The 24,478-nt window shown below is 35.8% G+C and overlaps 1 protein-coding gene across 1 annotated transcript in view; it reads right to left on the reverse strand.

Moving 5' to 3' along the window:
• Window positions 1-24,478, reverse strand: part of LOC120420861 (uncharacterized) — a 180,150-nt gene that overhangs the window by 25,955 nt on the left and 129,717 nt on the right. The window contains exons 5-9 of the mRNA XM_052706986.1: window positions 24,051-24,312; window positions 14,874-15,030; window positions 14,340-14,609; window positions 14,034-14,255; window positions 3,970-4,170 (exon numbers count right to left, since the gene is read on the reverse strand). Of these exons, the coding sequence (XP_052562946.1) occupies window positions 3,970-4,170; window positions 14,034-14,255; window positions 14,340-14,609; window positions 14,874-15,030; window positions 24,051-24,312 (1,112 nt within the window). The remainder of the gene's footprint in view (window positions 1-3,969; window positions 4,171-14,033; window positions 14,256-14,339; window positions 14,610-14,873; window positions 15,031-24,050; window positions 24,313-24,478) is intronic.

A 24,478-nucleotide genomic window follows, 5' to 3' on the forward strand; every position in this document is an offset into this window, starting at 1 on the left:
GTTGCGGTTTTTGTCCCCGAAAAAAGAAAATTTCAAATATTAGAACATGCGGATTTCAGCTAGTTGAATTTTTGAAAAAAAAGTTAATTTTAAAATCGGAAAAAATCCCATGTACCTATTTTTCTGAATAGTCCTCGTCAATTTGTATTAGAGTACTAAAAAAAGCATATTTTGCGCTAGAGTCTAGGTTGGCGCAGATTTGCAATCGAAAATGACTTCGAAAAATCATTTTTTTATTAAGTGCACTGTTTTCAAGTTACAAAAAATGTAAGGTGAAATTTTTCGGAAAATGTTCAGATTCTCTCAATTTTCAAAATAAAGGAATAGCACCATCAGAAGATGATCAGAAAAATCCTACAAAAATTTCAAATTTTTAAATATTGACAAATACAAAAAATAAAAATGGTCAAAATCGGCCGATTTGGTAGAGAATTGCTCAGGGGTGTTTTCCATTCATTTTTAAATTGAAAGAAACTAAACATTTTCCGAAAAATACCACCTTAAAATTTGTATAACATGAAAACAGTGCACTTTTTGAAAAAAAAAAAATATCGAAGTCGTTTTCGACTGCAAATCTGCAACAACCTAGACTCTAGAGCAAAATATGCTTTTTATAGTACCATTATATAAATGATTGTTTTAAACTTTAGAATACATATAATTGGTATTCTATTTTAAGTAATAATAAGTCTGATAAAAAAAATCTCGTTACTATATTTTCTAAAAAGTCCTTATTATAACCTACAATTTCGCCGAAGACACCAAATCGGTCAGAAAATCCTTTCTCGAGATACAAATTTTTGAGTATTCACATGCCCATTTTGTATGGAGACTTGTATGGAAAAAATAATGATAACATAGAGGAGGCATGGACAAAGTTTCATTCGAATAAAAAAAAAACAATATTAAATTTTTAATCTCGATTTTTTTTTCGAAATTAGGCTTGTTGGATAACAATTGGATATTTTCAATATTCTTATTTGGGTAATTCTCCGTCAACTCACACAGCAGTTGCCCCGACCCCTCTTCGATTTGCGTGAAACTTTGTCCTAAGGGGTAACTTTTGTCCCTGATCACGAATCCGAGGTCCGTTTTTTGATATCTCGTGACGGAGGGGCGGTAAGACCCCTTCTATTTTTGAACATGCGAAAAAATAGGTGTTTTTCAATAATTTACAGCAGTTGCAAAGTAACCGCCGACCTTACAAGTCGCATTCTCAACGCCAGTCCGCAGTTTGTGTGCGCGTCGCCGCTTTTTTCAAAATGTGCACCGTAGACAAAAACAGTGTGGTTCTGGATTTTTGTCAACTCCAAAACCAACCAAGCCCAAAGCTTGTAAAAAAATTTCTCGCAGACCTTCAAGTAAAACAAGAAAACTTGCGAGCATTGCAATTATGCAATAGAAGAAGAATAGCCGTGCTGCAGTTCGCCGACTCAGCAATAGCCTCGTCCATCATCGACAAACCTCTGGTATATCAGGGTTGCAAAATCCCGATTTACCTGGACAACAACGCTACGGAAGTTCGTGTGCTTGACCTACCTCTAGGCATAAGCAATGATGACGTAGTCAAAGTGATGAGTAAATACGGCGACATTTTGACCATCACCAACGACCGCTGGATTAACTTCTTCCCAGGGATCCCAAATGGAGTTCGGACCCTGCGGATGTTGCTGAAACAGCCAACGCCGAAATCAATCACTGTAAACAATGCTGCTGCAGCAGTGACGATTATAGGCAAAAAATCGCTTTGCAAACTCAAAGCAAAGAACAAAAAATGTGCGGATTCGAGTAAAAAGGTTACCCATAAAAGCAGTACACCAACGATTGAACCTGAGCCAATCAGCAGCAGCAGCAAAAGTAACAACAGTGATCCTGACCTATATGCAATGCAAACAAATGAAATTGATGAAGAAGACAACGATGGATTCGAGACCGTGCTTTCTAAGCACACTCGCAAAACCCGGAAGCGCTTACAGGCATATTTGGACGCGGATGACGAATTGACAACAAAACAAAGAGAGATGGCTGCAGAAGAAACTGATGAAGAAGATGAAGTTGTCATAAAAGCTAAATATTATAAGAAAAAGTGTTGTGAGATAACTTCTAAATCCCTGGAAGAAGAGGACGAAGATAAACTTGAAGAACTTGATAATTCATTCTTTAAATATTCCGCAAAATATTTGAAACATAGACAGAAATCGTTAGAAAAAAGGCATGGTAATAATTATTGAAGTGATTTTAAACTCTGTAATCTTTCCTCTTTCACTATCCACCTTGAAGAGATGAATGCACAATGGTGTAAAGTCTCTATAATAAAACCAAAAAAAAAAAAAAATAATTTACAGCCAGAAACGGTGATGAGATAGAAATTTGGTGTCAAAGAGACTTTTTTGTAAAATTAGACGCCCGATTTGATGGTGTACTCATAATTCCGAAAAAACGTATTTTTCAGCGAAAAAAACACTAAAAAAGTTTTAAAAATTCTCCCATTTTCCGTTACTCGACTGTAAAAAATTTTGAAACATGTCATTTTATGGGAAATTTAATGTACTTTTCGAATCTGCATTGACCCAGAAGGGTCATTTTTTCATTTAGAACACAATTTTTCATTTTAAAATTTCGTGTTTTTCTAACTTTGCAGGGTTATTTTTTAGAGTATAACAATGTTCTACAAAGTTGTAGAACAGACAATTACAAAAATTTTGATGTATAGACATAAGGGGTTTGCTTATAAACATCACGAGTTATCACGATTTTACGAAAAAAAGTTTTGAAAAAGTTGGTCGTCATCGATCATGGCCGTTCATGGTCACCCGCGACAGACACGGACGACGAAACAAAGAGAAACGCAAAAAGTAACTTTTTCAAAACTTCCTATAAAAACTACAATTCCGACTGTCGCAAGTTTTCATTAGTTGTTTATTTGTTATAATCTGGGTGCTGAAAAGACAGAATGCGTAACGTGATTTTCGAAAGCTCCCCACTGCTCCCCACTAATACATCTGCACTACAGCTGTAAACATAAACAAAGTAGAAGGCTATGTTCAAGCTCAAGCGTGACATATTTTTTGCTGCTGAAGTGAATTATTATGAAACATTTTGGATCTGTTGATGTTGATGTTTTAGATGAAAAATTAAGTGCTTCGCACTTTTTTCTTCGTAGACTAAACGATGGGCGGCCAAAAGAGGCCTTTTTCGTTTTCCACGTGATGAAAAATTGTGTCAAAAGTGGGTGGAATTTCGTGAATCAGAAGAGCAACCGAATGGATGTTCCGAGATTATGTATCTTTGATGTGTAGTGATAATATCGGAGTATCCAATATTATTTGGAAAGTACTATTGATAGTTATTGATAATTCGTCGCTAACATTTAAAAAAGCGTCATAAACATAGATTTTGTAGGCATATTTCAAACCTCTTATTAAGATGTTTTGACTTCGAATACCTCAATAGTCATCGATTTTTTTTTATTCCTGACTAAATAAATTTTAGATCGATCACAATACTTGCCACTTCTTGGTATAATTATGCGAACAGTTAATTGGTTCCGCTTTGACAGTTCTAAATTGAGGCCGCTTTGCGGACAACTATTCTGCACCCAGGTTATAATATGTATTCTATAATAACATTTTCGGATTCTATTCAGGCGCCACTGCTCGTTTTTGTTTTGTGATTTCATCCGTCTAAAATTTCCACCAATTGTCGGCTTAAACGTCGCAACCAAACTCAAATCCGATTGCAGCCCGCGGCAATTCCACCAACTCTTCAAAATGTTGGCAGCAGAAAAAAAGTTTCCCCAACTGTGCTGTAAAGTGAGAACCAACCACGTGGCCAGCACCGGCAGCTTGGCACGTGCACAACAATACCAAGTCCAAAAGTTCAAAATGGGCACAGAAAAAACAACAACCCAAAACTTGGATCCAATGATGTAAACACACATACAGTTCTCTGAACAGGATTGAACCTTACCTTTAACGGCAATCGAGACCGTTTGCAGCACTTCGAGCTTTTTGCGATTGGCCGCACTCTGGCCGACACATTTGTACGTGCCGGCGTCCTGGTAGACGACGTCCTTCAGCGAGAACTGGCCGGTCGGGGTGGAGATGCCGACGCCGAGCCCCTTGAGCCGGGCCGTTATCGGATCCAAATGGGACCAGCAGCCGAGGGAACCTGCGGAAATAGTAGGAGAACAAAAAAATAGTAGTTGTTGTAGTGGAGGAAAATTAAAAAAGCGGAAAAATGGCATGTAGTTTTGATGTATGGGGCAATTATGGGAGTGTTATTGCACTTCAGAAACAATAAAATTCACTGTTCCTGTTTCGTGTACTTAGGGGGAAGTGATCTATTTTGAGCTGAGTTCTAAATTTTTATCATTTTTGAATCAATTCAAATTTTTACAAAACTTTTGCGAAACGGTTGAAATTCTTCTAAAATAAACATAAGAACAGGTGCTTTTCCCCTTTCCCCCGGGAGTTCGAGGTGGGCACCTGGAATCCCAGGAATTGTGAACTCTCCCGGTTTTCCCGGTTGGACAGGTCGACAACTTTGGCCCGGTGTAAATAGTATTTGCTGCAGGGCAGGATTGGATCGGATTTCTTTTTTTATTGCAGTGGAAACTTTTTCATTTTGGGTTAACCGAGAGAGTGCAAGTACCCACACAACGCAGTGTGTTGTGTAATGTTGGGAACAAGACTATGAATCGATTGGGATCGTTCCGTTTGGTGTGTTTGATTGCGTAATAGGTTTTTCCGATTGAGCGTATAAAAAGAGTGGATTGAGTTTTGTGTAATTCCAGTTTGTATTTAACAAAAAAAAAATCGCATCTTATTCAATGCAATATGAATCAATGTGTCTTGTTTTGAAAACGAGTAATTTCATTTCATATATTTCGTTAATTAAGCATTATTTGTGTTGAGTTACTATCCTAAGCTGAGATTTGGACTACCTTTCAACAACTGATTAATTCAAAGTTTGGAACAGAGTTTGCGGGAGCTTAAAGAATCGAGTAAATCTACTGTTATAAAACAGCCTTCAACATAGCTTATAGATAGGGCTAGTTAGAGGAATGGACAAAAACAAGTAATAGAGAAATAATGAAACATTTTGAACATCTTGAGGACTTTTTTCTACAGCGTGTTAAAAATCTTCAAAAATTTCTGTTGGTTCAATTATCAATGTTAAAAAGATACAGTGAAACTTTATGTTGATATAAAACCTGATATTTTGGCAGCATTCTCAAGATATCTAAATTTCTGGGAATCTTGAGTGATTTTTAATCGATATTTTTCTACCTCTAGGTCTCATTCATTCCCCCCCCCCCCCCCCCCTTCAACGTTGGTTTGAAAATCCGGGGTCAAAAAAATATTTTTTCATAAAACTGAAAATTTTAATGCAAATAGAAGTCTGATCAACTCAAAACAATCTAAAACGCTTTTTTCTGCATTGATAATCATATTTAACTTATTTGAAAAAAAAAATATTTTGAACTTTTATGAAATTTTAATGTTCAGCACCGCAAAAACTTTTATTTCTCCCAAAAAATAATTTTTTGTCAATACTTAGCAATTTTGGAAACTTATGAATAAAAAACAACTGGACATGGGTATAGTACAAAATTTGAAACCGTGGCCTTTTGAAGTAATTTTCTGATAGATTTGGTGTCTTCGGCAAAGGACTATTCAGAAAAGGGTCCTTTTTTGATTTTTATTTTTTTTATATTCTTTAGGGGACAAAAAATCGCAAAACCATGTACAATGATCATGACACCGAGTTTTGATTGGAGAGCAATTCCAGCTCAAATCAGGAATTTTTCTGGTTCTTTTGTACCCGACCCTCTCCGATTTCAATGAAACTTTTTAGACATGTTATCCTAGGCCTATATAAGCCATTTTTGTGTATATGGAGCCAATAGTACTCGAAAATAACATTTGAGAAGGGCCTAAGGTATTTAAATATTTTTGTATTTTGCAATTTAAAAATTACTGTATCTCGAAGCCATTGCGTCGTATCAAAAAGTGGTCAAAGACAAACTTGTAGGAAATTGGACGGGCTTTCTGAAAAAAATACACTGAAACAAAAATACACGCCACTTCTATGAGATTTTTTGATTTTTAAGTCTAAAACTTAAATTTAAAGGTGTTTTCACGATTTTTTTTCGTTCAAAATTTTTGAGGAAATAGCCTAAGATGTTACCAAAAGACTGACGAAAAATGCAGGATGGTATGTCTCTCCTAAAAAAATACAAAAATCATTTACTGAAACTGTTTTTTTGAAAAGTGGTCTAAACGTCAAAATTTTGAAAAACCCATAGTGGGAATCGATTGCCCAGACAATTTTACATAAAAGTCTCCATATTGACCATTGTCCTATGTCCAGTCCTTAGGAAGATACAGCGTTTTTAAAAATAAAAATGATGAAAAAATTGAGTTTTTGGTGGTTTTTGGCAATTTCTATATGACAGACTTGGTTTTTCAGTCTCGTAAATATGTTTACCGGAAAGCTCGTCCAATTTCCCATACGTTTGCCTTTGACAGCATTTCAATTGGATGTAAGGGCTTACAGTTATAAGCTTAATTACATTGTTAATAACTGAAAAGGGAATATTTTTTTCAGTGTGGTAGAAACCTGGATAGTAAATTAGCTTACGTAAATATCAAAACGAGTCAAATCAAAAAGCTGTCAAAGGCAAACTTATGGGAAATTGGACGAGCTTTCCGGTAAAAATATTTACGAGACTGAAAAACCAAGTCTGTCATATAGAAATTGCCTAAAACCACCAAAAAACCCATTTTTTCATCATTTTTATTTTTAAAACCGCTGTATCTTCCCAAGGATTGGACATAGGATAATGGTCAATATGGAGACTTTTATGTAAAATTGTCTGGGAAATCGATTCCCACTATGGGTTTTTCAAAATTTTGACGTTTAGACCACTTTTCAAAAAAACAGTTTTAGGAAATGATTTTTGTATTTTTTTAGGAGAGACATACCATCCTGCATTTTTCGTCAGTCTTTTGGTAACATCTTAGGCTATTTCCTCAAAAATTTTGAACGAAAAAAAATCGTGACAACACCTTTAAATTTAAGTTTTAGTCTTAAAAATCAAAAAATCTCATAGAAGTGGCGTGTATTTTTGTTTCAGTGTATTTTTTTCAGAAAGCCCGTCCAATTTCCTACAAGTTTGTCTTTGACCACTTTTTGATACGACGCAATGGCTTCGAGATACAGTAATTTTTAAATTGCAAAATACAAAAATATTTAAATACCTTAGGCCCTTCTCAAATGTTATTTTCGAGTACTATTGGCTCCATATACACAAAAATGGCTTATATAGGCCTAGGATAACATGTCTAAAAAGTTTCATTGAAATCGGAGAGGGTCGGGTACAAAAGTACCAGAAAAATTCCTGATTTGAGCTGGAATTGCTCTGGAGAGAAATTATGTTATTAAACTGCAAAAAAAAAATTTCAGTCAAAAAATTGTTTCAGATTTTAATGTAAAACCGGGCAGACGGTAATAACAAAATTCATGCCATTTCAATAAAAATATTGTTAAAATAACAAAAAGTGTTATGGAATATTCCTGCAAAATCTATTTTTGCAAAAGAGTTTAATAACAGTTTATGTTGTCATAACAACATTTGTTATTGGGTTGATATTGGTTGAAAGCCAAAACAACTTTGGAATAACAATTTTTGTTATGTTAACATAACTCCAACTGTTATTGGGATGATCGGATTAGTTATTAAAATAACAAAAAATAATAACAAAGATTTGTTCGAAGAATAACTCGAAAGGTTATTAGTTTGTTATTACAATAACAATCCAATTACAAAAAAATAATACCGGCGAATAACAAAACTTGTTATAAATAACAAAAAGTATTATTTGCCTAGTATTTTCAAACATCAAAAAATGTTATTCTCACGTTATTTCCGTCTGCTCGGGAAATCAAAATTGCATTCGAAAAGTACTCCACAAATGTACACCGTTTTCAAAATAAAGCCACTTAAAGTATAATTTTAACTGATTTTTCAAAATAATGTCCATGATTGCCCGTTCCTGAAAGTATTTTTTTCGAAAGGTTTTAAAAATGTCCAATACAATTGAGAAATGTAATCATTCGAAAAAAGATTCGCTGAACCGATTAGGACCAAACCAATATTGGCGTAATATTGAATGTTTGTCCCTTTTGAAATGTTAGTCTTGATTTAAAAAAAAATATTAGTTATTAGTTATTAAAAAAAAAAAACTCAAAATATTGTTTTCGAAAAGATCGGAAAATTTCACCAATGTTTTAAAATTGACAGTCGGACCATTAGTTGCTGAGATATCGGCATTAGAAAAAGGTGGGTTGTTTCGGTTAGACTTCAAAACTTCAAAAGTGGGCAAACATGGACACTAATTTAAAAAAATGAATAACGGCGACTATTTTCAAAAAAGTTACCTTCAAAATGGCTATAAGGCGTCATCCATAAAGTATGTCACGCAAAAATCGGCCAAAATTGACCCCCCCTCACCCCTATGTCACACTTTGTCACACAAAGTTGAACTCCCCCTCAAAAAGTACGTCACATTTTGCCAGAACCCCTCCCCCCTTGTTTTCGATGGGATTTTTTATAGTTTTTATATCTTTAAATTCTCATAATTTTGGTATTTTTGTCAATTTTAATATGAAAAAAAAAATAAGTTGCCTAATTATCCATTTTTTTTTTTAAACATTGCAATATAAAAAACAGTTTTGTATCTGGTATAACATTCAAGCAATACAAAATCTTGAAAACGGTTTTTCACAGCTTTGTATCTAATAAGTTCAAACTTTCTTATGAATTTGCAAAATATTGATGTTCCAGCTGAAAAAAATGTGACTTATAATAAATTATAATGTGATACCGTCATCAGGGGTGACATTGGGTCTGGGGGGTGAATATGGGTCATACAAAAATGCAGAAATTTGTATGACCCAATCTCACCCCCAGACCCAATGCCACCCCTGATGACGGTACTTCTAAATAATAGTAAGCAAGAGGATTTAATTTAATTGTGTACATTTCGAATTAATATTATGTAATCATAAAAAAACCGAGCGTGACCTCACAGTGTCGCAAACCCCCCCTCCCCCCTTCGTCACATTTGGTCACACCTACGGTAACCCCCCCTCCCCCCCTAAGAGCGTACGTACTTTATGGATGACGCCTAACTTGAAAACGGTGCACTTTATCAAAATTTCACTAAAGTACTTTTGGATTGCAAATTCGATTTTACATCGACAAATGAAGTTGAAAAATTTTTGCGACCAATATTTCGCTCTTTTGAAAAAAATCAGTATTGATTCAAAAATTCATAACTCGGTCAAAGACTTTTTGCACGTTCTGGAAATTTCTGAAAAGTTGGCATTTGATGTCCCCTAAAAAATATAAGAAAATAAAAAAATGAAATGTTTATTTTGCAAATTTAGTGCTAGTGACAAAAAGTGAAATTAAGAATCACCAAAAAAATTTTTTTCTTGTTTCTCATTTTTTTCAGTGCAGTCCTTATCCATACCCACAACTTTGCCGAAGACACCAAACCAATCCAAAAAATCCTTCAAAAGATACAGATTTTTGAATTTTCATAATCTTTTTTGTATGGACAGCTGCCAAATTTGTATGGAAAATTATATGGACAAACTAATGATGCAAAATAACTTCTTTGAGCATATTGAAGGCACCAAAACAATTTCAGCCGGATAAAAAAAATAAAATGAAAATTAAATTAAAAAAGTCCGATTTTGTAGATAATTGCTCATGTACAAACTTCACCTTCGAATATCAACGGGTAAATGTAAACAAATTTGCTCATATTTGGCCCAGAGTCCTAAAATAGTTCAAGGAACAATATTCAACTTGTGGAGCGAGGCTCTGAAAAAAAGTCCAATATTTTGAGCACCCTAAGCTACATCGACGTTAATTGTACAATTTCACAGAGGCGAGTTGGCCGTGCGAGTTAGGGCGCGGACTCAGTGAGCTTGATATGTCTTTCGCCAGTTTGATGAGATTGTAAGTTTTTTCTTTGCGTATGCCATAGGTAATTTTACTCGCTATCACATTTTTTACATAAAAGATGTACCCATTGCCATAAGTAATTTAAGCATGATTTTTTACAGTTTATTTTGTGCTGGCTAGCAGTGATTGTATTGGAAACACACTCTCAGTCAGCTTATTGTATATGACAAGTTATTATATTAATCTATAAATTGCGGACCAAATTTAGTTAAAAAATGTAATCGGATTGCGAAACTTCAAAATAGTTTGCTTATTTCTGGAATTAACGCTTAGTGCACCTGAACAAATCGATGGCGAAAAGTTTTTGACATGCAGCAGCACTAAACTTCCAAACTCCTCCAACTAAAAGTCAACTAAAATAGCCATTTAACTTCAAATCACGCACATCGTGTAGCAGGAGTCACCAGTAGTTTGGCGTGTCTCATCGTGCTTCATAACCCGGTTGGCTGCCAGTGCCCAGTGATGATGCCCCGAAGCTGGCATTTTAATAAACCCTAACATGTAGGTAACTTTCGAAAATTACGATGCACAAAACTTGGCCGGATACTGATATGACTCTGGCTGCTGCTGCTGCTGCAAATGCAATGCCCTGGCAGGTGTGTTCCTTGGCTTCCTCATCGGTTCCTCTCGCAGCAGAAGAAGAAGACGACGAAGACTAGGACGGTAACGAAATTAACTGCATTAGTGAAAAGTTTCGCTTTTCTCGCTTGTCGTCGTCGTTTCTGGCGTTCAAGTTGGCCAAAGTAAAGTCCCCTTCCGAGGAACGCAAAAAGCCGGGTGAGGAAGCGTCGGTATCTTTTCATCCGCAGGCAGGCGAAATGCATGTAGATTAATCCAACTAGATAGTACTTTTTCTCGTTAGTTTGCCGTTTTGCCCGGCGGCGGCTGATAGAAAAGTTTACGCTCTTTCTCCCCGTTTTGGAGCTCAGCAAACTTGGGCGAGGTGAAAAAAGAAAGTTCTTTTCATCTGGGAAACAGCCACCGACTCTCATCCTCAAAAACTGTGTGCTGGGAAAGGTGTTTCTGTTGAAAATGTTTGAGTATGATACAGATGTACTGTAGACATTTAACACTTAAAATCCAGATTGAGGATTTCAAATTTGGAAAACTTGAAATTTTGAAATCTTCAAATCTTCAAATCTTCAAATCTTCAATTCTTCAATTCTTCTTTGAATCTTTGAATCTTTGAATCTTTGAATCTTTGAATCTTTGAATCTTTGAATCTTTGAATCTTTGAATCTTTGAATCTTTGAATCTTTGAATCTTTGAATCTTTGAATCTTTGAATCTTTGAATCTTTGAATCTTTGAATCTTTGAATCTTTGAATCTTTGAATCTTTGAATCTTTGAATCTTTGAATCTTTGAATCTTTGAATCTTTGAATCTTTGAATCTTTGAATCTTTGAATCTTTGAATCTTAAAGCAAAGCAATCCACTTTAACGACCCCCGGGTCTTTTGTGGTCTCTGTTGCAAGTTTCTGCTCATTTCTAGGCGTCCGAAGGTTATGTGTGGTGAGTCACACAAAACCTCTTTTACGCAAATGGACCGATGTTTTACTTCCCCATACGATAGAAGGCCAGGAGTATAAGGCGGGAATCGAACCCGCACCCCATAGCAACTTAGGGATCGGCAGCCGAAGCCGCTAACCACCGTTGGTTTTTCGGACCAATTGGGAAATGGGCGAAATTAACTTTGAAAAATATTTGCAACGGCCTAATTTTAAAAAAATCGGATTGAAAGAAAAATATTTACAAAATTGTACTGCTAAGCATATTCTCAACACCAAAACAAAACTTTTTTAAAAAAAATCTTGAAATCTAAATTTAATGTTTCAAAATATTCTTTAATACTTAGCACCGAATTTGCAATCTATTTAAAATGATTTATAAGATTTGTGGCTTTTAAAAGAAAAAAATTTTTTTTGAGGTAAAAAGTAATAAAAAGTTTTCATTGTATATTTCTTTTAACAGGAAGATAGGGTCTTAATTTATCAGTTTGAATATAAACAGATGCAAAAAGAAAAAAAACAGCAGAAATTTAAACAACAAAATAGATTGTTAAAATCATACGTATTTAAAACAACATAAAACAATTGAAAAAAAAAAACGAAAAAGATTTTAATAAAGAACAGAAAAGGACAGGAATTAAAAGAACTTAAAGAACAAAAGAGAGATAAAAAATACTGAAATGAACAGAAAAGTATTGAAATCAAGAATTGAAAAGTATGGAAAAGAATTAAAATAAAAGAACAGAAAAGGACGAAAGACTTAAAGAACTAAAAAAACAAGATTTAAGAAAATATAACTAAATTAAAAATAAAAGTACACAAAAAAACAAGGAAAACTTTAAATATCAAAAAGACCCGAAGAGGAAAAAAAACAACTGAAAAACTACAAAGAACAAAAATAACTGAAAAGAAGTGAAAAATAACTAAAATAATTGAATAGAGGTGAATTAAAAGAATTGTACATAAAGTTAAAAATAAAATCAAAAACTTTAAAGAACCGAACAGTTTAAGACAATTTGCATAATCAACACAACTAAAATAAACTTAAAATGTAAAACTACAGAAGGAAAAGTATTTTTGATAGTTTTTCAAGTTTTTAATGATTTGAAACGAAACGTTTGAAACGATTAAGATGATCCTCATGTTTCTGATGTTCCAGATGTTTCACAGGTGTTTCAGATGTTAGAAATGAAAAACATCTTTTTAATGTTTAAGATATTTGAAAAGTTTCAGTGCTTTATTAATTCTGATTTTTATCTATTTAAAAAAAATTGTAGTTGTCTTTTGTATAGTTTGAAAATTTTCAAATGTTTCATAAGATTCAGATGCTTTAGATGATTTAGATGTTTTAGATGTTTCACAAATGTTTCTGATATTTGAGATGTTCAACAAATCTAGAGTTTTTTTTATTAAGTCCTATAAACATATGAAAGACAATAGTTTATTGGTCCTTTTCAAAAAAAAAAAAACTCTGGAAATGTTTTAAAGATATTTGAAATGATTAATATAATTTTAAATTTTTCAGTGTTTTCAATGTTTCAGATGTCTCAGATATTTGGGTAATTCTCCGCCAACTCACACAGTCATTGTCCCGACCCCTCTTCGATTTGCGTGAAACTTTGTCCTAAGGGGTAACTTTTGTCCCTGATCACGAATCCGAGCTCAATTTTTTCGTTCATGTCTGTCGCAGATGACTTTGAACAGCCATGATCATTGACAACCAACTTTAATAAAATAAGCTGTTTTTAAAGTTTGAAAAATTTCAAATGTTTCAGATGATTCGAATGATTCAGATGTTTAAAATGTTTGAGAACATTAAGCCACATTCTCCACCGACAAAAACACTTATTTTGACTGTAAAACTTTTGTTCATAGGACAAATCACCTATCGCAGCTGGATTAACAATGACAAATAGTATTTAAACTATGAATTTGAGTTGTAAATTGGTAGGACACCCAAAATGTGTCCAAATTTCGCAAACTCTCACCCCTGATGTGACAAATAAAAAGTTCAACCTACAATTAGTTTTCTATAGTCAGTACATGTAGGAAATTCAATTCTTAATCCAAATCTGTCATTATATTTATGATTTGGATTGGTTTTGATATTATACGAGACATATTCCTAAAAAGAATTCTAATATTTCGTGACAGATATTTAAAATTTGATAATTTAAGTTTAAGCATTTCATAACAGCAGGTTCAGTGTTTTTCCCACCTTTTTCCCGCAACGTGTCCAAACGAGACACAACGGAACAGGAAATATCTGAACACGATCTAACACACCTGGCTGCAACTTCCTGCCAGCATCGCAACGAGTTTTCATAGCTTTCGGCATGTGTGAGTGTGTCTGTGGTTGTGTGCGCTGTACAGCAGCAATTGTGCGATTCCCGGGATGAGTCAAGAGTTGGAGATTTTCGGGACGGGATGGGATGGGAAAACGAGTGGAAATTTTCGAAAGATTAAATTATCTCTTTCACTTACCCTGCGGACACTGGAGCGTGACGGAGCCACCGAGTTCCACCTCCATTTGGCCACCTTTGAAATTGTTGGCACCATTTGGGAGGCCACCAATGCCGCCGCCGCCGCCGCCACCACCGCCAGCTGCAGCGGAAGTCGCCGACGAGGACGCGGACGAGGACGACGATGACGAGGACAGTGGCAAGTCCTGCTCGACTGGTTCCGACGTGACGTCGACGGAGTCGTCTGTCGCGGGGAAAAAACGGAAATTCAATGAAATTGGTTAGAAATTTTTGACTCGTTTTTATTTCGGGGGTTTGAAACACTCACATCTCACGCTCAGGTAGTAGCCAATGCTGGAGTACTGGAAGTTAAGGTGGCGCGAGGTGCATTTGTACCAGCCGGAATGCTCCCGGCGGATCGAGCTAAAGTTGAGGAATCCGTCGCCGGTCTGCGGAACCGGCGTGTCGCCGTCGTCCTTTTGCCAGAGCGGCGGCGACGGCGGATTCGAGTCGACGTCACACTTGAGCGAAACTTCGATGCCCTCCCGCAGCGGGTAGCCAAAGCCGGGCGTCCTCGTGATGGCAAACGACGGAGTGTCTGTGGGGGAGGATGAGCAAAACAAAAAAAAAAATCGTTGTTAGTTTTTCTCTGAAAACTCAAAATGGTGCAGACATTCGGGCAGGAAAAAGCGCATTGTTTTCCCGCAGACAACTCAAACTGAAAGAATGAAAAATCTAGAACAACATTTCAAAAGGGCGTAACAGAAATTTACAACTTGATGTGGATAAAATGAAAAGAATAAACCCTTTTCAAAATCCTCACTACATTAAACAAACAAAAAACACGGCAAACAAAACTTACACTGCACGTCGAGCAGGATCGAGGCGTTTTGGCGCATTTTGAGCGTCGGATGCTCCATGACGCAGAGGATGCGCGCGTTGTGATGCACGCGGAACACGGCCGGAAGTTTCGCCTCCGAGATGGCACCGGTGTTGATTTTGTACGACGGTTCCTTATCCTATGCGAAGAGAAAAGAGAGGGGGGTAAAAATGGTGTTTGCGATTAGGGATGTGCAAAATTTTGTTTTGTTCAATTTATTTAGGCCGTTGCAAATATTTTTCAAAGTATATATCGATTCTTTATAAAATTCGAACGTACAGCACCACAAAAAAAATTATTTTTCGCAGAAAATAAAATTTTCGTCAATACTTAGATATTTTGGAAACTAATTTTTAACCCTTATCAAGAATCCGAGCTCGATTTTTCGATATCTCGTGACGGAAGGGTGGTACGACCCCTTCCAGTTTTGAACATGCAAAAAAGTACAAGTTTTTCAAAATTTGGCAGTCTGAAATGGTGATGAGATGGAGATTTAGTGTCAAATGGATTTTTATGTAAAGTTGGTCGCCAGATTTGATGGCGTACTCAGAATTCCGAAAAAAAATGAATTTTTCAACGAAAAATAATGCCAAAATAGTTTTAAAAATTCTGGCATTTTTCGATCACTCAGTTGGCTGAGAATATTTTTAGAATACACCATATTCTTGATTTACACAACGAAATGGGGGTGTTTAAATCGAGAATCGTTTAAAAAAAGAATGTCCATGACTTTAATCGAGGATATGACTTAAATTAAGAATCTTTGGGAATTCGTAATTTTTCGGAGAGTTTTCAAAATGTATCAATTATAGATTAAATTTTCAAAACAACCTATCCCTCATGGGTTTTCTATGCAGATAGGACCTTTTGAAAATTTAATCGAGAATTGTATTCTGTTTAGTTATGTTAATAAAACATGTAAGCATAGTTTTGGAACATCTGGGATGTTTTAGTCCATCCGAAACTTCCGGAAATTTTGAACAAGGGGTTTACCAAAGAAACAAGTCGAAACTTCAAGATTTTGACTACGGATCCTACCCAGACTACTTTAGTGAGTGTGGTAGGCTAGTGCATTGTTGTAACAACTTATTGGGATGATCTGGGTCATCCAAGAACTGTTTGTAGCTAAGACCGGTGAGTCTACCGCCGTAATAAGCAAGAGGTCGACTCCCTAGAGTTAAGATCTGTGAATCTACCGCCGTAACAAACAAGAGGTCGACGATTTTTATCCCGGAACATACCCGTATAGCTTCCAAGGACTCCCTGGAACTATGATCTGTAGGTCTACCACCGTAACAAGCAAGAGGTTAACAGTTTTTGACCAAGGTGCATATCCGCATAGCATCAGTGAAATCGGTAGACTACTTTGCTGGAATGTTGGGATGTTCCAAAACGTCCTTGATACAGCCGTAGACCCGCATATCATAACTCCATGGAGTCCTTGGATAAACCAAGGCAGCCCAATACATTAGCAAAGTAGTCTACCATACTCACTGAAGCTATGCGGGTATGTTCCGGGGTCAAAACCCGTCTCTTGCTTATTACTGCGGTAGACCCACCGGTCTTAACTCCAAACAATTCTTGGATGACCCAGATCATCCCAATACGTTGTTACAACAATGCACTGTAGCCTACCACACTCACTAAAGTAGTCTGGGTAGGATCCGTAGTCAAAATCTTGAAGTTTCGACTTGTTTCTTTGGTAAACCTCTTGCTCAAAATTTCCGGAAGTTTCGGATGGACTAGAACATCCCAGATGTTCCAAAACTATGCTTACATGTTTCAATAATATAACGAAATAACATACAATTGATACATTTTGAAAACTCTCCGAAAAATTACGAATTCCCAAAGATTCTTAATTTAAGTCATATTCTCGATTTAAGTCATGGACATTCTTTTTTTAAGTCATGACTTAAAAAAAGTTGCGTGAATCGAGAATCGTTTAAAAAAAGGTGACTTAAAAAAAGAATATGGTGTACTAAAAAAAAACAAAAAAAAACCATCACGAAATTTGTAGATTTGGTTTAGTAACCCCGTTGTTATCTGTTTTTTTGTTCAAATTTCAAAGATTTTGCTAAAGTTTATTTTTTTTCTTGATTTTTGATAAGACATTACCATTATTTTGATTTACCATTACTTTTTGTATTTTTTTATTTGGCTCAAACTTTATGGAAGCCTTTAAGGGAAGGCCATTGACCAAAGAAGCTGTTGTTTGTCATTGGTTCACCCATACAAGTCTCCATACAATTTTGGTACGTAAATATTCGAAAATCTGTAACATTTGGTTTTCTGATCAATTTGGTGTCTTTGGCAAAGATGAAGGGTACACTGAAACCCCGTTGGTTTGACACCAATTGTTGTAAAACAAACGGGGTCACTTTTTAGTTTGACACCCTCTTTACACAGCGCTTACACTTACTACCAACCATTTGTTTTGATAGTATGTGTGAGTCCCGTGTAAAAAGTGACAGTTCGTCACTTTTTAGTTTAACTTTGTCAAACCAACGGGGTACAAACTAAAAAGATGTCAAACGAAAAAGTGACCAGCCACCGGAGGTTGAGTGTTTTGTTGAGGAATATTCAGAAAAAATAGGTTCACAGCTAAAAAATTCCGATTTTTAGTTTACTTTTTTCACAAAACTCAATTTTCCAAAATTACGTATTTTTTTTATTTTCGAGATTATGAGTTTTGGAAAAAAGGTGACATTTGGTTAAATTCGAAATATCATACATACCATTTTTTGATCAAATTTGTTTATGTAAAATTGAATTTGAAACCGAAAAGTATTTGAATCAAGACTAACATTTCAAAAGGGCGTATATTAAATGTTTGGTTGTTGTTGCTGAGGTATCGACTATAGAAAATTGAGGGTTGTTTGAGTGAGACTTTGAAAACTTCATTTTACCTGTTTCTTTTTCTTTAAGCCGCTGAATCTCTGCAACCAGAGGTACAATCTTTAATGTCTCTTAGACAATTTCATAGAAAATTTTCTGAACTTGACAAAAAAAATTTTTTTAGATATGGTTTTGTCACTATTTAAAAAAATCGAAAAACTGCAAATGTTCTGCTGCAACCAAACTTTCGGTGGTATTTTATCTATATATATAAAAAATTTCGACGGTTTTTTTCGAACGCGAATCAATTCAACACGGAACGTTGGATCGAGATGCTCTTTGTTGCGTTGGGTTCGTTTACCTAAGTTACAACTTTTGCCACTCTGGAACCGATTCCGGAAAATCTGCAGATTGTGTGGGAAAAGTTACGTAAAATCAAATTTTGATCAAAGGAGGCCCCTAAAACGTATCATATCAAATCTCTAAAATCAAAAATACATATTTTGGGAAATTGAGTTTTTGTGAACCAAGGTAATTAAAAAATGGGCAATTTTTTTTGCCGTTTACCTATTTTTTTTTTGAATAGTCAATATTTACATTTTTGCCGAAGACTTGGTTATCAAAAAATTCCTTGAAAAGTTAAAGATTTGCGGATATTTACGTACCATTTTTGTATGAAGAGCTGCCAAAAGTGTATGGAGATTTGTATGGGTGAACAAATGACACAAAATGGCTTCTTTGGAGATAGAGAAGGCCCCCACAAAGTGTGTGCCAAATAAAAAAAATACAAACAAAATCCATATCCAGTATTGATAGAGAATTGCTCACTTTTTTTATTATGTATAGGGTGAAATGAAAACTTTGAATATTGTGTGCATCAGGCTTTATCAGTTTTTCAAAATGTCGAAGGAAAATCCAGTTTCCAACAAAGTGTCCACGTGGTGGACGGACGCCCTATACCTGAAGAAGATTATTTTTTAATCAAAGGCTAGTAAATGTAGAATGTTTCAAATATTGCAAATATGTCTTATTAGAGAATTAATTCATTCATATAAACATTTCACTGAATTATTCTGTTTCACGAATGTTCGAATCCCACAAAATATTAATTTCATCCCAAATCTGCGCCACATTTTTCCGCTCAGCATTTTCTTTCCACCAGCGCACACCAAAGTTCAAAGTTCGCTGCCGAATCCCCATTAATATAGCAGTCAGGAGCGCGTTACCAGCATCCAACCAACAGCAGCTCCCGGGAGGCTTCCAGGATGAAATATGCATTTTCGTAACGCATGGCCAGACCAGATTCCGATTCCGTTCGCGCGAAAAAGCATAAAGCTCATCAAATCGTGTGCACCAACTATAATCCGCACATCCTGCGACGCAGATGGAGCACACTCCCACACACGGTCCCGTGGGCACTCGGTATCATTTTTAAAAATTCAGAAATTGAAAGAATTTTTTTAAGCGCTTTAAAAAAATATTTAAAGGTTTCAAAACCATCACTTTTGAACACAAGTAAAATAACTTTTTAAGTTAATGTTTTTAATGAAACTTTATTTACATTTACTTTTTTTTAACTTGGGTGTACTCACATTAGCCGGGCCAGAATTTTAAGACCGATGACGGAGGAATAAAAAAGTGCGAACAAGAACGAACAAAGCTTCTTTTTCGTGATGTGTGAGCGTATGTGTGCACGTGTGTATGTGTGTGTTCAGGGCTGTCGCTCGGGAAAACATGTAGCGCACATCCCGTCTATTTTTCTTTCATTTCCTCTCTCGCCAACTCAGGGCAGGAAAAACCTCGAGCAAAGCTCCTGGATGAATCGCGAAGAAGAGGGAAAAAATGCTTCATCCTCACCAGCACCCAAAGGACGACGACGACGCCGACAGGACGCAGGATACTGTTATGAAATGAGCCGGGGAGGATAAAAAATTGCTCGCATGTTCACACCACCATCATACTCGCGTGGAGGGGCGAAAAAAATGGATTTTAAATCGGGGAGTTTCGCCTTTTGTCGAGAATCAGAGCGTAAAATTTAAGCACCACCGAACGCGAGGCAGCCATCGCCAGCGGCAGCTCAATCGAAGTCCGGAACAGCGCAGCAGAGCTCGGACAGGGGTTGATGGATTTGGATTATTGGGAAAGCATTTTTATGCAGTTACTAGCCATGATGTAAAGTTTTGAGTGGGAAATTTTTGAAAATTAAAGTTACTTTGTTCTATCTCCGAAATATTTAATTTTAAGAAGTTTAATCAAATCAAAAATCAAAAAGTGCAGCAAATTGTTATGTTTCGAAGACCTGGAAAAAGAATTCATAACCAAATCAGCAGAGAGAGATTTCTGGATAGATTTGGCTGATTTCTTAGATTTTTTTTTGCTAGGACTAGCAGCTGCACAAAATCAAAACCAGCAACTAAGTTTTGCAGGTTTGTTTTCGTTAATAACTACAACACTAATCTAGAAACAGAAAATGCAGTGATTTTTCATGTTTAATCGTAATTCTTTGCTCCTCTGGCAGGAATTCTACTGTAAGGGGTAACTGTAGAAACGACAGTTGTCTTTTTCATCTCAGAGTTAATTAACAAAACCTTAAAAGATTTCGGAAAAATCTAATTAAGAAGAATTATTTGTGTACATGGGTAGCAAATGATATTGATTTTTGTGTTTGCAAACTCCTAAAAAACAGAATTTCCTTTTGAAAAAAATAATCCAACAAGAGCGTCCGATTTCCCGCGGTTACAAAATTCACGGGAAACGGGAATTTTTTTTAACAAATATCTTGGGAAATGTGAAGTTTATCGGAAATTATTCTGATCCTGCTTCTGATAACAATTTTGCAACAAAATTGTATAGAACAGCAACAAGGGAGCGGCAGTGCCTGACTGGTCACGGTGTTCGCTTTGTAAGCGAATGGTCCTGGGTTCGATTCCCATCTGCTCCCAACGAGAAAGTATAGGAAGTATAAATCTTGAAACTCTGAACATGAACGAAAAATCAAAACTCGCTCGAGTCGGGGTTCGATCCCCCGTCCTTTGGATTGGTAAGCAAAAATGCTAACCACTAGGCCATCACGGCTTGGTGAGCTATGAATTGAATTAGGAATACTGTTACTATCAACTATATACGCGCTGAGTCCTTGTCCATTTGACAAGGGTTCGGAAGTTCTAAATAACGTTTGAACCCGATTGGTGCAAACGTTCTTCAGGGCGGGGCTTGTCGATAAAGCTGAAGTACCTCGCTCTCGGCTAGCCAGCGTAGAAATGGGTCACCGAAGCTCGGCAGAGCTAACACCTTCCAAATGCCTATGCGAGTTATTTGCATGTATAGAATGTAGATCTAAAAATACATGGAAACAACTCAATTTGTAAGAAGTGACCGCGTGGTCCCGTTTGGTTGGTTGCACACACACACACCCACAAAATTGTATAGAACAGCAACATTAATGGTCAAAATGAGTGTGAGGATCAACTAATGGCTTGACTGCTTGTGAAGAAATGGAACAACTTTAGAAAACCAAATTAAAAAAAATATCATTCATATTTTTTGTTGAGAAGTATTATTTTTTAAATAAAATTGTTTGGACAGTGAATTAAAATCATGCTCAACAACTATAAAATTGCTTTGCGAACTTGTCTCTGTGATTGATTTGAGGCAATATGTTAAAGAATAACATTTAGGGTAGAGTAGTCATCAATGAGACACGGGGAACAATGATAAAATGGCTCTCACAAGTCGTAGTTTCAACCAATCAGGCTCATATTTGGGGGAAAGATGTGTCTACTGGATACACGTATGCCATAATAGTGGCTTTGGTTATTGACGCTCCCTTGAAAAGTTATTCATAAATGTTTGATTCTGGGGTGTAGAAGTAAATTATGGACAAAAAATACTTTTTCGCTCGTAGGCTGCCATTTACACCAAAACTAATATTTCTTCAAATTTCTTTCGACGTTCCACAGGGATTGAGTTGGGCTACAATGTCCTTTAATTAGGTTTGGCCAAAATTTAGAATGTACCCAGAATCTAGGACTGTCTCATTATTCCCCATTCATTTCAGCCCATGGGTAACAATGAGACACTTCGATTTTTCTTCATTAAACTTTTCAACATTTATGGAAATCTTTCAAAACATGAACTGAAAGTGATTTTTGGCATATTTATAGAGTTTTAACTTCATTTTACCAAACATACAAAGTTATTTTGTATAAATATATGGATTTAACCAAATTTCAATACCTTTTAGTATAGCTTTTTTTAATTAAAGTTTCATGTTGGCAAAATTGCTCTAAATTGTTCAAGGCAAGTCACCTATAATGGAACAATACAAAAACATGATGTTTTACTAGAAACTTATTGATTTTCGTAAAGTGTCTCATTGTTCCCCAGCTGTCTCATTGTTCCTGCCAAGTGCGTCTACAATGAGACAGTTGAATAACTCTGGCTGTAGATGTCGGATCAATCTCATATTTTGGTCAATGTTAGAACACATTAAAAGAAAGAAAATGCAACAAACGGCTCATTAAAATATGCTGATGAAAAAATTAGAAAATTCGTTAAAAGTTGAAAACCAAAAGTGTCTCATTGATGACTACCCTACCATACATAAAAAGTAGACAAGATATGAATGCCACAAAAGTGTCTATAATAAATAAATATTTTCTTCTAGAACGAGGGGTTCCATCTTATAAATAAATTAATAAATTCATTGAATTTACTTTAAACAAACAATAACTTCTCGTGCTTTTTCTCAATTCAATTTTTTTTTTCAATTATTTGAAGCGAATATAGTATTTTTTGTTGCCAACACATAATCAAGATCTATATCTGAAATTAACCCTGACATAAAATAAACAGATGAGTTGATAAGTTCCATCTGAACAGTAAATTGAAATGAATAAAATCAAGTTAGGAAAATGAATAATGCAGTAATGTGTTATCGGGAATTCTCAATCTTGGATTATCTGATTTTCTCAGAAAAAGCGGTAGATTTCTAAAAAAATCACTTGGCTTTTTTTTCAATACTGCTAAATTATCATTCTTTTTGAATATCATTTTTGGATATGCCAAGTTTTGAGCTATGGCACAAGTTGGTCAAAATTCATGATTTTTCAAAAACATGGAATAAATAAAAAAAAAAGTTGACTTTATTTTTCGATGTAAAATAAAATTTGCAAACGGAAAGTAGTACTAAACATAAATTTTAGTATCGAGAAAAAAGAGTTCCCAAAATCGTCAACAAGCGTTCATGAAAATGGGAACCACAAACAAAGTGTTCAAATGCCATGGTACGTTTTTCAAAATCGTACCATGGGATCTGAACACTTTGTTCGTGGTTTCCATTTACATGAACGCTTGTTCACGATTTCGGGAACTCTTTTTTCTCCGTGTAATGTTGATACTATGGCTTGTTATTTTAATTTATTTTTGTTGCCCCCCTCCCCCTTCGACCCCGCCAACAAGGTTTTCTCTACATGACTAAAAACGCGATGATGTTTTAAGTGATGATAACGTTGCGAATATGCATTTTTAATGTCAAAATTTAAAGGTTGTGAAATTTTCCGAGTACTGACCTGACAAACTTCGTCTTGACGTATAGCTTGTTCGTTTATTCAGCCTCCTGTGATCAAAATTTGATTTTACGTAACTTTTCCCATACAATCTGCATACGCTTCGGAATCGGTCCCAGAGTGGCCAAAGTGGCAATTTTCAGCATATAAACCTTCCTTGGACTTATACGAACCCAACGCAACAAAGAGCACCTCGATCCGAGGTTCCGTGTTGAATTGATTCGCGTTCGAACAAAACCGTCGAATTTTTTATATATAAAGATTTTTTAAAAGCAACATCAATAACTCTCGAGACACAGATTTCTGAATATTTTGATAGCCACAATATTTGGACGGTTGCCAAAATTGTGTAGAAACTTGTATGGACGAACTAATGAGGCAATTCGACTTCTTTAGTCAGAGAAAAAGGACACACAAAGATTTGCAAATTACGCCAGTTTTTTTTATAAATACGTCTTAAAAGACTTTGAACAACATTTTCGCAAATCACAATTCTCATTTTTCTAGCATTTTTTAAAATGACTCCAAAAATCAAGTTGAACATATAATGATCAATTTTGTAAATGAAAAACATTTTTTTTATATATATTTCCTAATAATGCTACGTATTTTATGGAAAGTGTTAGACTGATTTCATTTGTTTTTGTGGTTCAAAAAATCCCTTCAACTTTGATAGAAACTTTCATATCCAATCAATTTTTTATTTGTTTAAATAGTTTAATTAAAAATAACAATGCTTCCCACTCAAACTCACCTTCTCCCGCTTGATCTCCTGCAGCTCGAGCACGTCGTTGGACACTTTTTGCGCGTGCCGGTCGATGCCGGGACTGAGCAGCACTTCCCAGCTCAGCACCGGCTTCGGATTTCCGCCCTCGCTGACGCAGGCCAGCGTCAGCTCGGAGTTTTCCTTCACCGGGATGAACATGTTTCCGGCGTCGAGGCGCCGCTGGTCGATCAGCAGGTACGGCTCTTTGGGCGGATCTGGAATGAGTTGTTTAAGAGGTTCGAAAATGAGGCTGTGATTGAAACGATTCCCAGGAAAAGAGTCTTTGACCCCCGAAGAAATTCGCTGGAAACAACATTCCAAAAGTTGGATTCAAACTCTCTACAAAAGAAAAGTCCTTTCGCAAATCTCGGTCACCTTCATCGACCGAAAATGTCAACTTCAGCTGCTTTGGAGAG

Source organism: Culex pipiens, chromosome 2, assembly GCF_016801865.2.
Source record: "Culex pipiens pallens isolate TS chromosome 2, TS_CPP_V2, whole genome shotgun sequence".
Classification (NCBI taxonomy): Eukaryota; Metazoa; Arthropoda; class Insecta; order Diptera; family Culicidae; genus Culex; species Culex pipiens.